This window comes from Rhopilema esculentum, chromosome 14 (assembly GCF_057945365.1).
Source record: "Rhopilema esculentum isolate cy_ngs chromosome 14, ASM5794536v1, whole genome shotgun sequence".
Classification (NCBI taxonomy): Eukaryota; Metazoa; Cnidaria; class Scyphozoa; order Rhizostomeae; family Rhizostomatidae; genus Rhopilema; species Rhopilema esculentum.
This window is the reverse complement of record NC_142828.1, coordinates 6073413-6085529: the sequence shown is the minus strand read 5'-3', so window position 1 is coordinate 6085529 and position 12117 is coordinate 6073413. Positions and strand designations below refer to the sequence as shown.

The following is a 12117-nucleotide window of genomic DNA, read 5'->3' as shown; positions in this document are numbered from 1 at the left end:
TTCTTTGCTGTACAAGATCTTTCAGCCGAAAAAGTCCTCTTTTAAAGAAAACGGCAAATAATCTTTAAGAAGAGTACTTTTCTGACAAAAGCGGGCATTGTCAAAAATGAACATCTCTTTTTGCCTAAAATTTTCTCACGACAGAGACAACTTTTCACAAGACGTCATTTTTGGGAGCACTGGCCCCCTCCCACCCAGCTTCTACATATGTGAACCTTATTCAAATAAAACGCCTTGGTGTGAACAAAGAGATAAATTGAAGGTTGCAATGAAGCATTTCCGATATGGAAAAATGAAGAAAATTAGCAACAAACCTGTACACGAGAACAGGCGACAACCATCTCTGCGCCGCATTGAACAGCGATCGGAAGGAAAAGATTCAAATGGAACCTCAGAACTTGTAACAGGGCAATAATGCTGAAGACTTTCTTTTGAGTTAATGTTTCGCCAAGGAGATAATGAGTTGTAAACATCAGAAGCCCACATAAGTATGGCATTGAAGTAAAAACTGTCGAGTTCAGGGCCCGTACCATGACTGTTTGTTTAATACGACCAATCTCTTTCCTTCACAAACAAAAAAACAAGAAAATGAGTTTTCTCTTGAAAAGTATAGTATAATGTGACCTGTGTCGGAAAAATACAGGAACGCTACTATCGTAAAATATCTACCCAAATTTCCAACAATAACCTCTTGTCGACCTTACCTTCTCTGGCAAACACCCACTTCTTACACAAGGTTCAAATTGTGTTATAAGTCTCCTTTAGAGGCAATTTTATCTTAAAAGGGTTTTCAGCCCAAGCTATATCGAGGTCACTGATAGAATGTCTCAGCTGGAATAAACGTAGACAAAGGAATTGATACTTAAGCCAATATTTTGTTGTACCTTCAAAAATGAGGTTCTGCTTACTCGACATGTTTCCCTCTGCAGTACGCTAATGTTGCTTGGATGGGGTATGGTAACAAGTATGTACATCAGAGAAAACTGGCATTAGTACAAGAGAAGTGTGTTCAGAAGTTTATGAAAACAAATCCATAGAAGAAATTAAAGAAAGTCTCGTACCGTCGAATCGCGTTGACGATATTCGTAAAAGGCTCCTCCCAAGAGTACATCTTAATTGCACGCATTCCCTTGATCACCTCACTCATGATGTTCACTCTCTGATCTGTAAGGGCTGCAACTTTGCGCCTATAACAGATACATATAATTCAGTGTTATACAGGCAGAATAGTATCAACGGACATCAACATCACATTCAAATCAGTGAAAACAGAACAAACAAAAAGTGCGGCTGTTGAAGGCGTTGTCACCATTCTTACCGAAGATTGAGGACCAATAACATAAGCGTATATGTAAGTTAAATGTTGTAGGATGCTGCAATTTGGGGAAGGATTTATAAACCTTGAAAACAATATGCTGTTACTGATTCAAGCATACTATACTCAAGAATTCAAAAGAAACCACCGAAAAAGACTCTAGAACAATCCAAAAAAGCAGGTTCAGATTTACCTTAGATATGCAAAAAGCTTCCCCAGCCCAATTTGGTATGGAATAAAGAGTAGCATTAGGCCAACGCCGGGAAACACAGCGATGCCAATTTGGGTATAAATAAGAACAGAGATGACAAGGAGCTGGAATGGCGCTATCCAAAACGAATTCACAAAGAGCAGTCCCTGCAAAAAATAGCAAAGTCAATTAATTCGGGTGATTTGTAACTGTAAAAGCTGTCACTAAAATTCAGGGGCAGACACTTGGTCAAATATTGGGGAGGGGGGGGGTGCAAGCCTATTGTTTTGAGATAATGACGTACCATTTTCCTATTATTATAGAACAAAAGGTCATTGTCCTCCATAATATTCGGGTGCGGCCACCCCCCCCCCCTCCCAGGTGTCCGCTACTGCTCAAAATCTAAACTAATTGTCAAGAAAAGATTCTTGACATATTTTTTTGAAAGAACCCTGTCCAAAATTCAAGAATACAAAAAACATGATGTTATCGCTAAAACATAAGTGTTAAATTTTGCCAACACTATTTTCAATTCTACTTGATATCTGAGAGAGCATTCAAGGAATAAGTATTAATTTCTGTTTCGAAGACATTTGCGAACACAGAGGGTGACATGGAGAAAAATGTTGAGATACCTCTAAAAATCCTTTGTAGTCGGTCCATTATTATAATGGGTTAGTTTAGAAAATTTTAAAAATTTAATAAATTTCAAGATTTATTTTCATTGAGCACTTCTTGTGATAAAGATGACTATGAAAACTCATTTTATTCTTCTAAAATTTCGAGTCAAGACAATCTCGCTCTTGGCAGACCAATGTTGACTTTCAACAATCGAAGGAAAGTGAAAGTGTTTTAGCAATCAAAGTGAACTTACAACTAGCAGTTTCTGGGCATCACTCGATGCGAAATTGACTGAAAGTGTTTTAGCAATCAAAGTGAACTTACAACTAGCAGTTTCTGGGCATCACTCGATGCGAAATTGACAATCTGTCCTGATGAGGTTTGTGAAAATGCACTTTGATTTAGTGTGAGTGCCTGCAAGAGTTTATGAAAAAATTAGGGAACCAAAATCGAGCTCGCACTATATGCTTAGACTCAAAGTATTCGATACCATGTAATATACTTTCCTTAAAAAGAATAGTTACAGCCAAATCTAAGTTATTTGCAATGAAAAAAGATAGGAATATTTATATGTTGTATCACATTTAAAAGTAGTTTTTGAAAGGACATAATTATAATTTTGGAAAGAAGTTGAGGATTACAATCATTCGTTCTCTGTTTGGTTGGTGTCTATAATATGTTACCTTAAGAATTCACTTTGTCTAGATTTGATATACAATCAATATGCGAGTACCTTTTGATACACAAGTTCAGTCAATGCAGTTCTCATCTTCAGTCCGAGGCGTTCCAAAATGAAAAGCGCCGCATGCCGGCAAATCAGAGACAAAGTGAATATGAGCAAGATTCCTCCAGCATACATGTAGGCCGCATTTCTATTTTGCGCATTACTTGAACCAAAGATTTCAACAAGAAATCCAACCAGAAATGGAGAGGCTACCTGCAGACAAGCCTGTTGAAGAACAAAGTTAATATCTATTTAAGAATAAGAGGCGTTTAAATGGTCTGAACTGTTTTTTCTATTCTTTCAAATTATTGAATTTAAGAAGGTAATAAAGAAGTAGTAAAATAGAGAGAAACAAAATATATAAACATCAGTAGCATTCATAGGGGATATAAATTGCATTGTAAGAGCATAGAAAGGCACGATCTTAACAGCCTGAAATGCTTACAATCAACACAACAATAACTTCGTCAATGGCGTGGTGGCTCAAAATTCTCTAGGGGGCACCAATCATTCTCGGCGCCCCCTAGAGAGTATATGCCCAAGATACAACCCTATCAGGGCCAGCGAAACATGATTGAAAGTTGAGGGGGCAGTATAAACACAGTTTCAGGGGTTTCTTGAAGGGCACCACAATGGTTGGAGGCAAAAAAAATTTGCCCTTACAACATTCTAGCGCGCGGTGGCTTACTGAATCGAAAATATTATCAACATCGGTTTAGATTGGAAGAAGATCAAAGGAAATATTCAGAAATTCCCCTTATCATTACACCAAAATCTCAAGGTTGTAAAGGGGCTTACTAAGTGCCACCACGATGGTGGGGGGCAAGAAAAATTTTAGGATTATGACAGCTGAAATCTCAATTAAAGTTTTTACAACATAGGTTTAGAAAGTAGGAAGATCAAAGGAAATGATCACGAGTTTTTCTGTATCATTATGCCAAAACCTCATTAGTGTAGAGGGTTTTAAGTGTAAGCCGCCACCACGGTTGGTAGTAAGAAAAAAATTGAAAGTATAACTTCCTTAGGATGCCTCGAAATAGCATCCAAAATATCTACCACGTACATAGATCTAGCAAATATTCATAAGCTTATATTTATCATTACACCCCGTAGTTTTGTCTATTTTGCATTTGACAAGACCGCGATTAAAGGGCGTCAAAGGTACCGCAATTTACCATTGAAAACACCAGGCTAAGTATCTTTGTAAATTTGAGGTATTATTTTAATTTGAGGTATCTGGTCGTTAAAATTTCCCATGGCATTTATGGTTCATCTCCAACCTCCTTAGGGCGAAGCAAATTAGTGGACTACTCATGGACCGTTATGGTGGACAGCCAAGGGATGCTGGGATGCTACCCCTACCCTGGGTTGCGGAGAAGGTGGAGTGAGGTTGAAGTGCAAAGGAAAAGAGAAAGAGACGAGAGAAAGACTTCCCCGTATTGATATATGCGTTTCTTTGGAGCGCTGCTATGTTAAGTGGCCTTCTTCGTTCACATTTGTTTTCCACGGGATTTTGGCGCCCCCTTTGCAGAGTTGCCTCATCTTCAGCAACCCCTTCTTCCTGGTTGCTGGTGGGGAACGTGTCCCCCAGCCCCCTGGCCACCACACCACTGCACTTGATAGGAAATAATGAACTCCAGTCCTGTTTTCTTCCTATGCTATTCTAAAGTGTTTTCATTGTACACTACACTTTTTAAAACATCCTTGTTAAAACTTGCAAGTTATGGACAAGGTTTAAGTAATGAAAAGAGTCTATTTGATTGCCTTGGGTGACAATGATCTTCAGCGTCCCAGAAGATATTTTGGCTAGGAATGACTAAAGACTACCAAGATGTCCTTTGTGATATCCTTATCCTTATGATATCATTTATGAAATAAAAGTATGTTTAATGTATTTATCCGTGTATAAGACGCACCCTCTCTCGAATTATTATTGGCATTTGTTATAGGGCGTGTCTCATGCATAAAAACATTGACTATCCCATCATTTCCTTTTGAAGGCAAAATTTCCTTTTTTAGACAAAATATTATGATAATTTGAGCACCTGTTTTCTTAATTCGAATAATCACACTTTGGCAGGAAATTTAGCAAAAAATTTAGCCACGATAGCAAAATATGTGACAAAAGCTTTTTACTACCAAACGGAAGGGTTGTACACCCTGCATTTGCTTCATCGTTGTGAATGTTGTGAATGAAAGGGATGACAACAAGAATTTTATGGATTTTAAAACCTGTAAACATTAATGATGACTTTGCTTATTTTATGATGATAAACTTTCTACTTGATGATCTTAAACATAACAGTTTAACAGAACATGGTATTCTAAACAATGCAGTTTGAAAGAATTTTCCCCTGAGAAAAAGTGTCTATAGTATTATTAAGTTTATTCTTTCACTTAAATATATATAACTATTTTTTCATAATTCAAACATGGAATTAAGAGTGCGTCTTTTGCAAAGATGCGTTTTATACATGGCAAAATAAGGTATTTAAGATAAATTTATCATTTCAGATAAAAATGGTTCTACAAAGTAAATCTGGACATCTACCTCAGTGAAAAGTAGCAAGCCTTGTTTCAAGATGGTTGATTTGTGTGTTTTTGTCAGTGAATGCAGGAGACTTGCTTTTTTCCCTGTCTTTTTTTTCTCCAGCTCTTTGTTCCATTCACTGAGAAAACAGAATTCAATACAGAATATTCCATGAAATGAATCATTTTCACATCATTTTCTTATTGTCTTTTCTGAGCAGCTTACCAAGTTTTCTTAGTTTTTTGTAACTAAATCTATTCTTTACTAAAGCACGCTTGATAAAAATAGTTGCTAAAAAGAGCAAACAAAACCTAAAGATAAATTTTCAATAATCAATGTTGAGCAAAGGCATTCAATCATTAAAAGTGGCTGATTTTTATTTCAATTTGAAAAAGAGTATAACACTTATCATACCTTTTTAAGTCGCTTCCAAGCTGCTTTGAAGAATATTCTTTCAATGTTTCGTGCAAATCTGAAGACTCCAATGGTGTCTTCCATCCTTTTCTGAATAGTGGATTCAAATACCTGATTGGATAATTTTATAAAAAACTTTAAAAAAATCTTAAATTCCTTCACTTTACAACAATTTCTTATAAAGGGTAAAGGTTAAAACTTCCTGTATGAATAAAACTTTTGCTTGTTAAACAACTATGTATTGTGAAACAAAAAGAGGGGTTGGGATGAGACTTCAGCCAAGATTGATGAGCTAAATCAAGAAAAGGCCATGATCTAAGCAGCAGGATGGTGAGTTAACCAATGCTTGAATAAAACTATAATTTTATTGGTTGTCGGGTTGTGGCCCCTTCCCTTCCTTTTCAACAGATAAAAAGATTCATACAGCTACAATAGCAAAGGAGAAGAATCATTTGTCTACACATTATGTTAAAATTATCCAAATGAGTCTCAAAATTTCACAATATCAAACTATAGAAGTTTTAACAATGTCCATTCCTATATTACTCTGAGACAAGTTTCTTCATTTTCAGCTTTAAGAAGGAATTTTGAAGACAAGATGATACAGATCATTTTGAAGTGTGTGGTGCAACAAAATTCTGCAGGGAATGCTCACCAGTTCACATGGGGATCTTTTAAGAAATTTTCACTGGTGGGGAATTGACACAAAAGGGCATTTTTCTTAATGTGACACAACTGACGGCAGAAACAAAAGCAAAGGGATGTGTATGTAAAGTATGTAAGGCTTCAAGGTCTTGCACATCAGCCCTTACTCCTAAAACAGCGAAAAGTTACATATAAACCAGACAAAATAACAAGCTTTCAGTTTCGGCATGTTTGCAGGACAAGAACGCAATTTCAGCCATGTTTGCAGGAAAATGAATTTTCCTGCAAATTTCATTACCTCACTTTGGTGTTGTGTAAGAGAACCAAACAGAGTCAGAGATTTATATTGTCGATGAAACAAAAAAAATAACACAAAATTTGACACACCGACAGTGCACCAGTCTAAAGGTGGGAGGGCTAACAAGGGCGCAGCCGAATTGTTTTAGGCCACGCCCTCAAGAATGCTGGAAAACGCCTCTTCTTGAAAATACTAATTTATGTTAACTATGTTAACTATGTACATGGCTTCATGTTTAGGACGCCAACTAATGAAAATTAAATATATGCCAAACTTTTTTTATTAGTCGGCACTTAGAAGGCCAAAAAAACCTGAGTGAACACCGAAGACCTTTGGACCTAATAACATGGAATGCACCCTTGCAATCAAATATAACAGCTTCTTGTTATCCACATCGATGTGCACTCTGAACCAAAGATCACCCTTTCTTTCTTTTCCCAACGCATGAATCCTCCCCTCCTGAAATTTTCCTAAAAATCATTAATCAATGATTTTCTGAAAATCATCAAACTGTCTATTCTAAGCCATATAGAAATTTGTTAAATTTTAGTCTTTGCTAACCCGATGGCTGCGCGGTGCCTGATTTGACTCATATATAAAGGGACAAAGACATAGCAAGCAGTAATGGTTTCTAAAACAATTTTCAACAAAAGGGCACCTGCTAGTGGGGAATCATGGACAAACTAGTGGAAAACTTAATAGGGCCTGGTGGGGTAATTCCCCACTAGTTTGTATGTTAAAAGATCCCCTGCCATACCACTTTCTATTGCCAATCAATTCACTTACTTTGCTGATGCTTTTATGGGCATGCAATACGATCATAAGTTAATTTATATGTACCAGAACGTACTTACTTCAGGGGGCTGAAAACTATCCATAGCTTAGCACTTAACAACCATTTATATATAGACAAAAAAGCATGGTCAACAGTCCTTGATAGACAATGGCAGAACTGTTGGCTGCACGCCTATTGTTTTCAGGATCCAAAAAAATTTTCAATGAATAAAAACTGGTGTATCAAAAGACAAATTTTGCTCCCCTATTTACCATAGCCATCACCATTGTACTTTGAAGGAGACAACATGTTCTTTAAAATTACACTGGGGTGGCAAAAGTATGGAAACGGTAGGTCAAAATGGCAGCTCACAGTGGCCACGGGCCTAAGCTGACAAGATGAAGGGGCTTGGAAAGAATAGTTTGTGGCAGGAAAATACATTTGCCATATCTGCAACTTTCAGCAAAAGAAGATTTAATTATTGGTTTGATGTTTTGGGGGAAAAACTTCAGGGGAACTTTCAAGGACTGCTTCAAAACAATTCTATAAAATATTTTCTAAGTATTCATGGAAGATGACCACAAAGTGTTACTTTTTTGAAGAAAAATGAGCCAAAAATGTTAGAATTTCAAGCAAACAGCTCAAAGCTTCTTTTGATGATGAAATTATAACTAAAAAAGTAATTATAACAGTGCACTTTAATTTTAAAGTTTCATTGCTGACACAAGGTCATTGCTCTACATTTGATTTTAAATGCTTGTTTATCTTGAATTCTGATTTACTCATTATCTAAGCACAAGAAAATCAAAAAATTAAATCAAAGCGTTCTATGTTTATTATGCCTTTAAAGTTATTGAAATTAATTGACTACACCCAAACTTTCTATGTTATTTAAAAAGCCAGCTATTTTTTATCACTAAATTAGAGCTTTAGAAATTGTTCACATCATTTTTAATCTTGACATCTCAGCCAAATTTGATCTTCTCGGTAATATATTTAAAGTCAGAACAAAGATTCATGTATTAAAGATTCAAGTTTGATTGAATTATCCTTTGCTTCTCAAGTTTTGCCTGTATTTTAAGGCAATTTTTATGAACCTTTCGTAAACATTTTCCAGAGCTTTTCTGAAGCACTGGCCTAGCCATTCCATGATTTTTTTCCACAAAATAGTAAGATAATCTTTCAAATTTATTATCATTCAAAAGCTATTGGTATAACGCAAACACTTTTGTACCAATGACATTCATTACCAAAATATTTTATTGCAAATGTTTTTAAAAACCTCTTGGCTCAGACCTTGGCTTCTATGAGCTGCCATTGTTGTTTCCATACTTTTAGTGTAAATGGATACGTCAGGCCAGCCACCAATTTCAATTTCAGAAGGACATCTTCAAAGGGTCATCAATTTATCTGTGGGGACCACAGAGGCAAGTGCTCTCAACTGATTTAGAAATATATTTTATGTATTTCCCTTAAAGATTTTTGTATCAACAAGATTTTTTGCCAACCCCTAAATTTAAACATTACTGGGGCCAATCCTTTAAAATACTTTTAGAACCTAGAGTGAGTCTCAGTTTCAGTAAGGTTGATTAAGAGATTGAGTCTGTTATTTTTGTTAACCTGAAACATTTTCAAAAACAAATTGTTTTTTATTACTAATTTTTCAGCTGATGCTTGGCATGCTATGTTGTTCCTAACTTTTGGTAATGCTGGCCTACGCTGACATTAGGGCATGCTTGAAGTTCTTTGGTGGTGCTTCACAATTGAGTCTGTTTGACAGTTTTCCGTCCCATGGACACACGTTTCCTGACAAGCAAAGGTCGACCACAAGCAACCTGGTCATTACTGATTTCCGACAAGGAAGTGACTAGAGATTTTAGGACAGCATAACACGATCCTTGGAAACCATGAATACAAATAAAAGCTAAAGCATTCTATAGAAGCAATGAAAACAAACTGACGAAGAACATTCTGTTACAACTGAGCTTTGCCGAGCAGTCGACTGCTCACATGTTTTGATCTTTTAACTTACCAAAATGTCAGCTTGGAAAGGAACGGCGCCGTTTCCCGAGGATTCGGTGATTTCCTTAGTTTTTTTATTGTTTCCATCTCGGTATGCTAACCTTAGGATGTGAATCCCCAAGACGAATGCATATTTCTTATCTGTTCTTCTCTTGGAACATCTTAATCCATGTTCAAATATTACCGTAATTCAGCTCAATTTCATTATTTTTTCACAGGGGGACCGGGTCGGGCTAAATTATGCTGACGCAAACAACTGAAAGAAAAGTATCGTGTTTTCTAAAATGAGCGGTGATTTTTATGATTTTACTCTCTCCACTGGAGTAAAGATAGCTTAATTGTTATAACCACTCTTCGTTCTTAGAGGGTTTATGCCGACAAAGTGGTCAAACCATTCTTCATTTGCCAACAAGTTTGAAAATTTACCAACTAGGTACCGCAAGATGGAAAGTAGTACTCGTTTTTGCCTTTCCTAGCAAATTGCATCAAACCTCCACTAAATTCATCACGATGAATTGCTTTTTTGGTAACTATTTATTACCTTACAATTATATTCAAGTAGAACGATTTCAGTTTTGACATCTGAATTTAGTTTATTTCCTCTATTACCAAACCCGGGGGGGGGGGTACTCCCATTATGGCCTAACAGGGAGGTCCAGTCAGGGTCAAAGAGGGCCAAAGCTAAAATGTTAAAAAATTACCCTCACGTGATAGTCTTTTTAGACAATAACCCTCAAATGGTAACATATGGACGGAAATTATGTCCTTAGTGCATTTCTTTGTACGTGCATGATCCTTCATTGACAAATTTCTCCGCCATTGACTGTTGTTGATTCGAGAAATATAAAACGTTGTTCATTTTCTATAATAAATCGCAAGGTAAACCAAGCTGTTGTGTTAATATCGAAACTGGGCCATATGGTAGCCATTTGGTAAGGCCCTCAAATCGACTGGACTCCCTGTCAGGCCTTAATGGGACTTTTCTAAGCAGTCAGGATGAATACCTAGACAAGATGAGCATCTTAATGTATCAGACTATAGTGAGAATCTTGAAATATGATTTTTAATGTGTGCTCAATTCAGGGGCGGCGCCAGCCCCAAAATAAAGGGGTGGACAATGAAGGGGTAGAGCTGATAAATGAGTCTGAGTGAGAAATCGGTGCAGCACCGTACGAGAAATCGCACTCGTTATTGAAATCAACTTTGACATATTTTGAAACCCTCGATAGAAGAGTTAAATTTCATAGGCAAAGGTTTACACACATAAAAGCTAATAACATAAAAGCTAATTTCAGAGTGGTATGTTTTAGCAATCAATGGTTTCAAACTTATTAACGAGCAGGCCTTGAAAAAAAAATTCTTCCTGGCAGCAAAATAAAAAATTCAAGATTTCCTGCGAAGCTTCGAGGAAGTTTCCAGCCACTGAAATTGATATTTCAAATTGCTTGATTTGTTTAAAAATTTGTTCAAAAAACAAATTGTCACACTAAAAAGAACTAATTGTTGGTCCTGCAGTCTTGATCATAGCTATTCGAACAGGAATCATTTTGTTTATACTATATTAGATGATCAAAGAGAACGTGATCAAGCACGATACTCATAGTTTGTTTTCAAGGTTAAAGAAAGTAGATCTGAAAATCTATATTCTTTGATTAAATTTCATATCAGTACTAGCAAACTAGATACTTTATAAGTATTGATATATCGATACAACTTGCTCTGGGTTTCATGTTTGGTGCTCATTTTTAACATCAAAGCTAGTAGTTCATACAACATGTAAGAATACTATTTTATTTTTCAATGGTTAAAATAAATGTTTTAAATCAGGGGTGGTGCTAGAGGCAAAGATTAAGACCAAAACGCTTACATTCTATAAAGCAAGTGATGAAAAATGTATGCGAATGCCAGTAGGAAAATACGAATAATAATGGACACATCCACACAGGTTTTGGAGCATGTTCACCTTCAAAACAATTGACGTAACAAGATTGGCTGTCTTTAAGTGTTTTTACATATTTAGAATGGCTAATGTATAAAAAGGAATGAATTTTGTTTTAGCTTGCTGGAATTAAACTAGTAGCTAAAAATCATGCACGGAAATTTGGCATAACAGACGCTTATAATACCAGATGATTGAAAGCAAATCTTCGTTATTTGTTAGTAGTGCAGAACAAAAATTATATAGTATGTATGTATATCAAAAGAAAACAGCATTCCGTAGAAATATTGCAACATGAATTTAATGTTCATATTAAAATCAAGCAATGGAGATTTCACGCTAAAAATTTCCTGGCAAACATCAACAATTTCCTGCAATGAATTCGTGCTAAAAATTTCCTGGCAACCCTGTTAACGAGACTATTTTGTCTATTTTATGTGCCATATCTTGATTGGTGCTAATTTGAACAAGGTTTTCCAACCTTTCGCCAGACATTGAGGCTCAAAGGTAATGCAGCTGTAACAGGTGGGGCTGCAACTATACTATCCTTACAGCTTAAAAAAGTTTTGGTACAAGTTTTAAAGTTAATTATTGCCAAAAACCTTTAACAAGGTAGGAAGGCAAATATCACACTCTAAAAATCA

The 12117-nt window shown here is 36.1% G+C and overlaps 1 protein-coding gene across 2 annotated transcripts in view; it reads right to left on the bottom strand.

Annotated features, from left to right (window-relative positions):
- LOC135696043 (ATP-binding cassette sub-family C member 4) overlaps nt 1-9736 on the bottom strand; it is a 33362-nt gene extending 23626 nt beyond the window's left edge. For both annotated transcript variants that reach the window (XR_016144606.1, XM_065215307.2), the window contains exons 1-8: nt 9545-9736; nt 5795-5905; nt 5402-5519; nt 2860-3075; nt 2451-2540; nt 1509-1672; nt 1062-1187; nt 315-564 (exon numbers count right to left, since the gene is read on the bottom strand). Coding sequence is in view for 1 of the 2 variants with exons in the window: in XM_065215307.2 (XP_065071379.2) it covers nt 315-564; nt 1062-1187; nt 1509-1672; nt 2451-2540; nt 2860-3075; nt 5402-5519; nt 5795-5905; nt 9545-9621 (1152 nt within the window). In the remaining variant the exon portion in view is untranslated. The remainder of the gene's footprint in view (nt 1-314; nt 565-1061; nt 1188-1508; nt 1673-2450; nt 2541-2859; nt 3076-5401; nt 5520-5794; nt 5906-9544) is intronic.
- Between the last annotated feature and the right edge of the window lie 2381 nt (nt 9737-12117).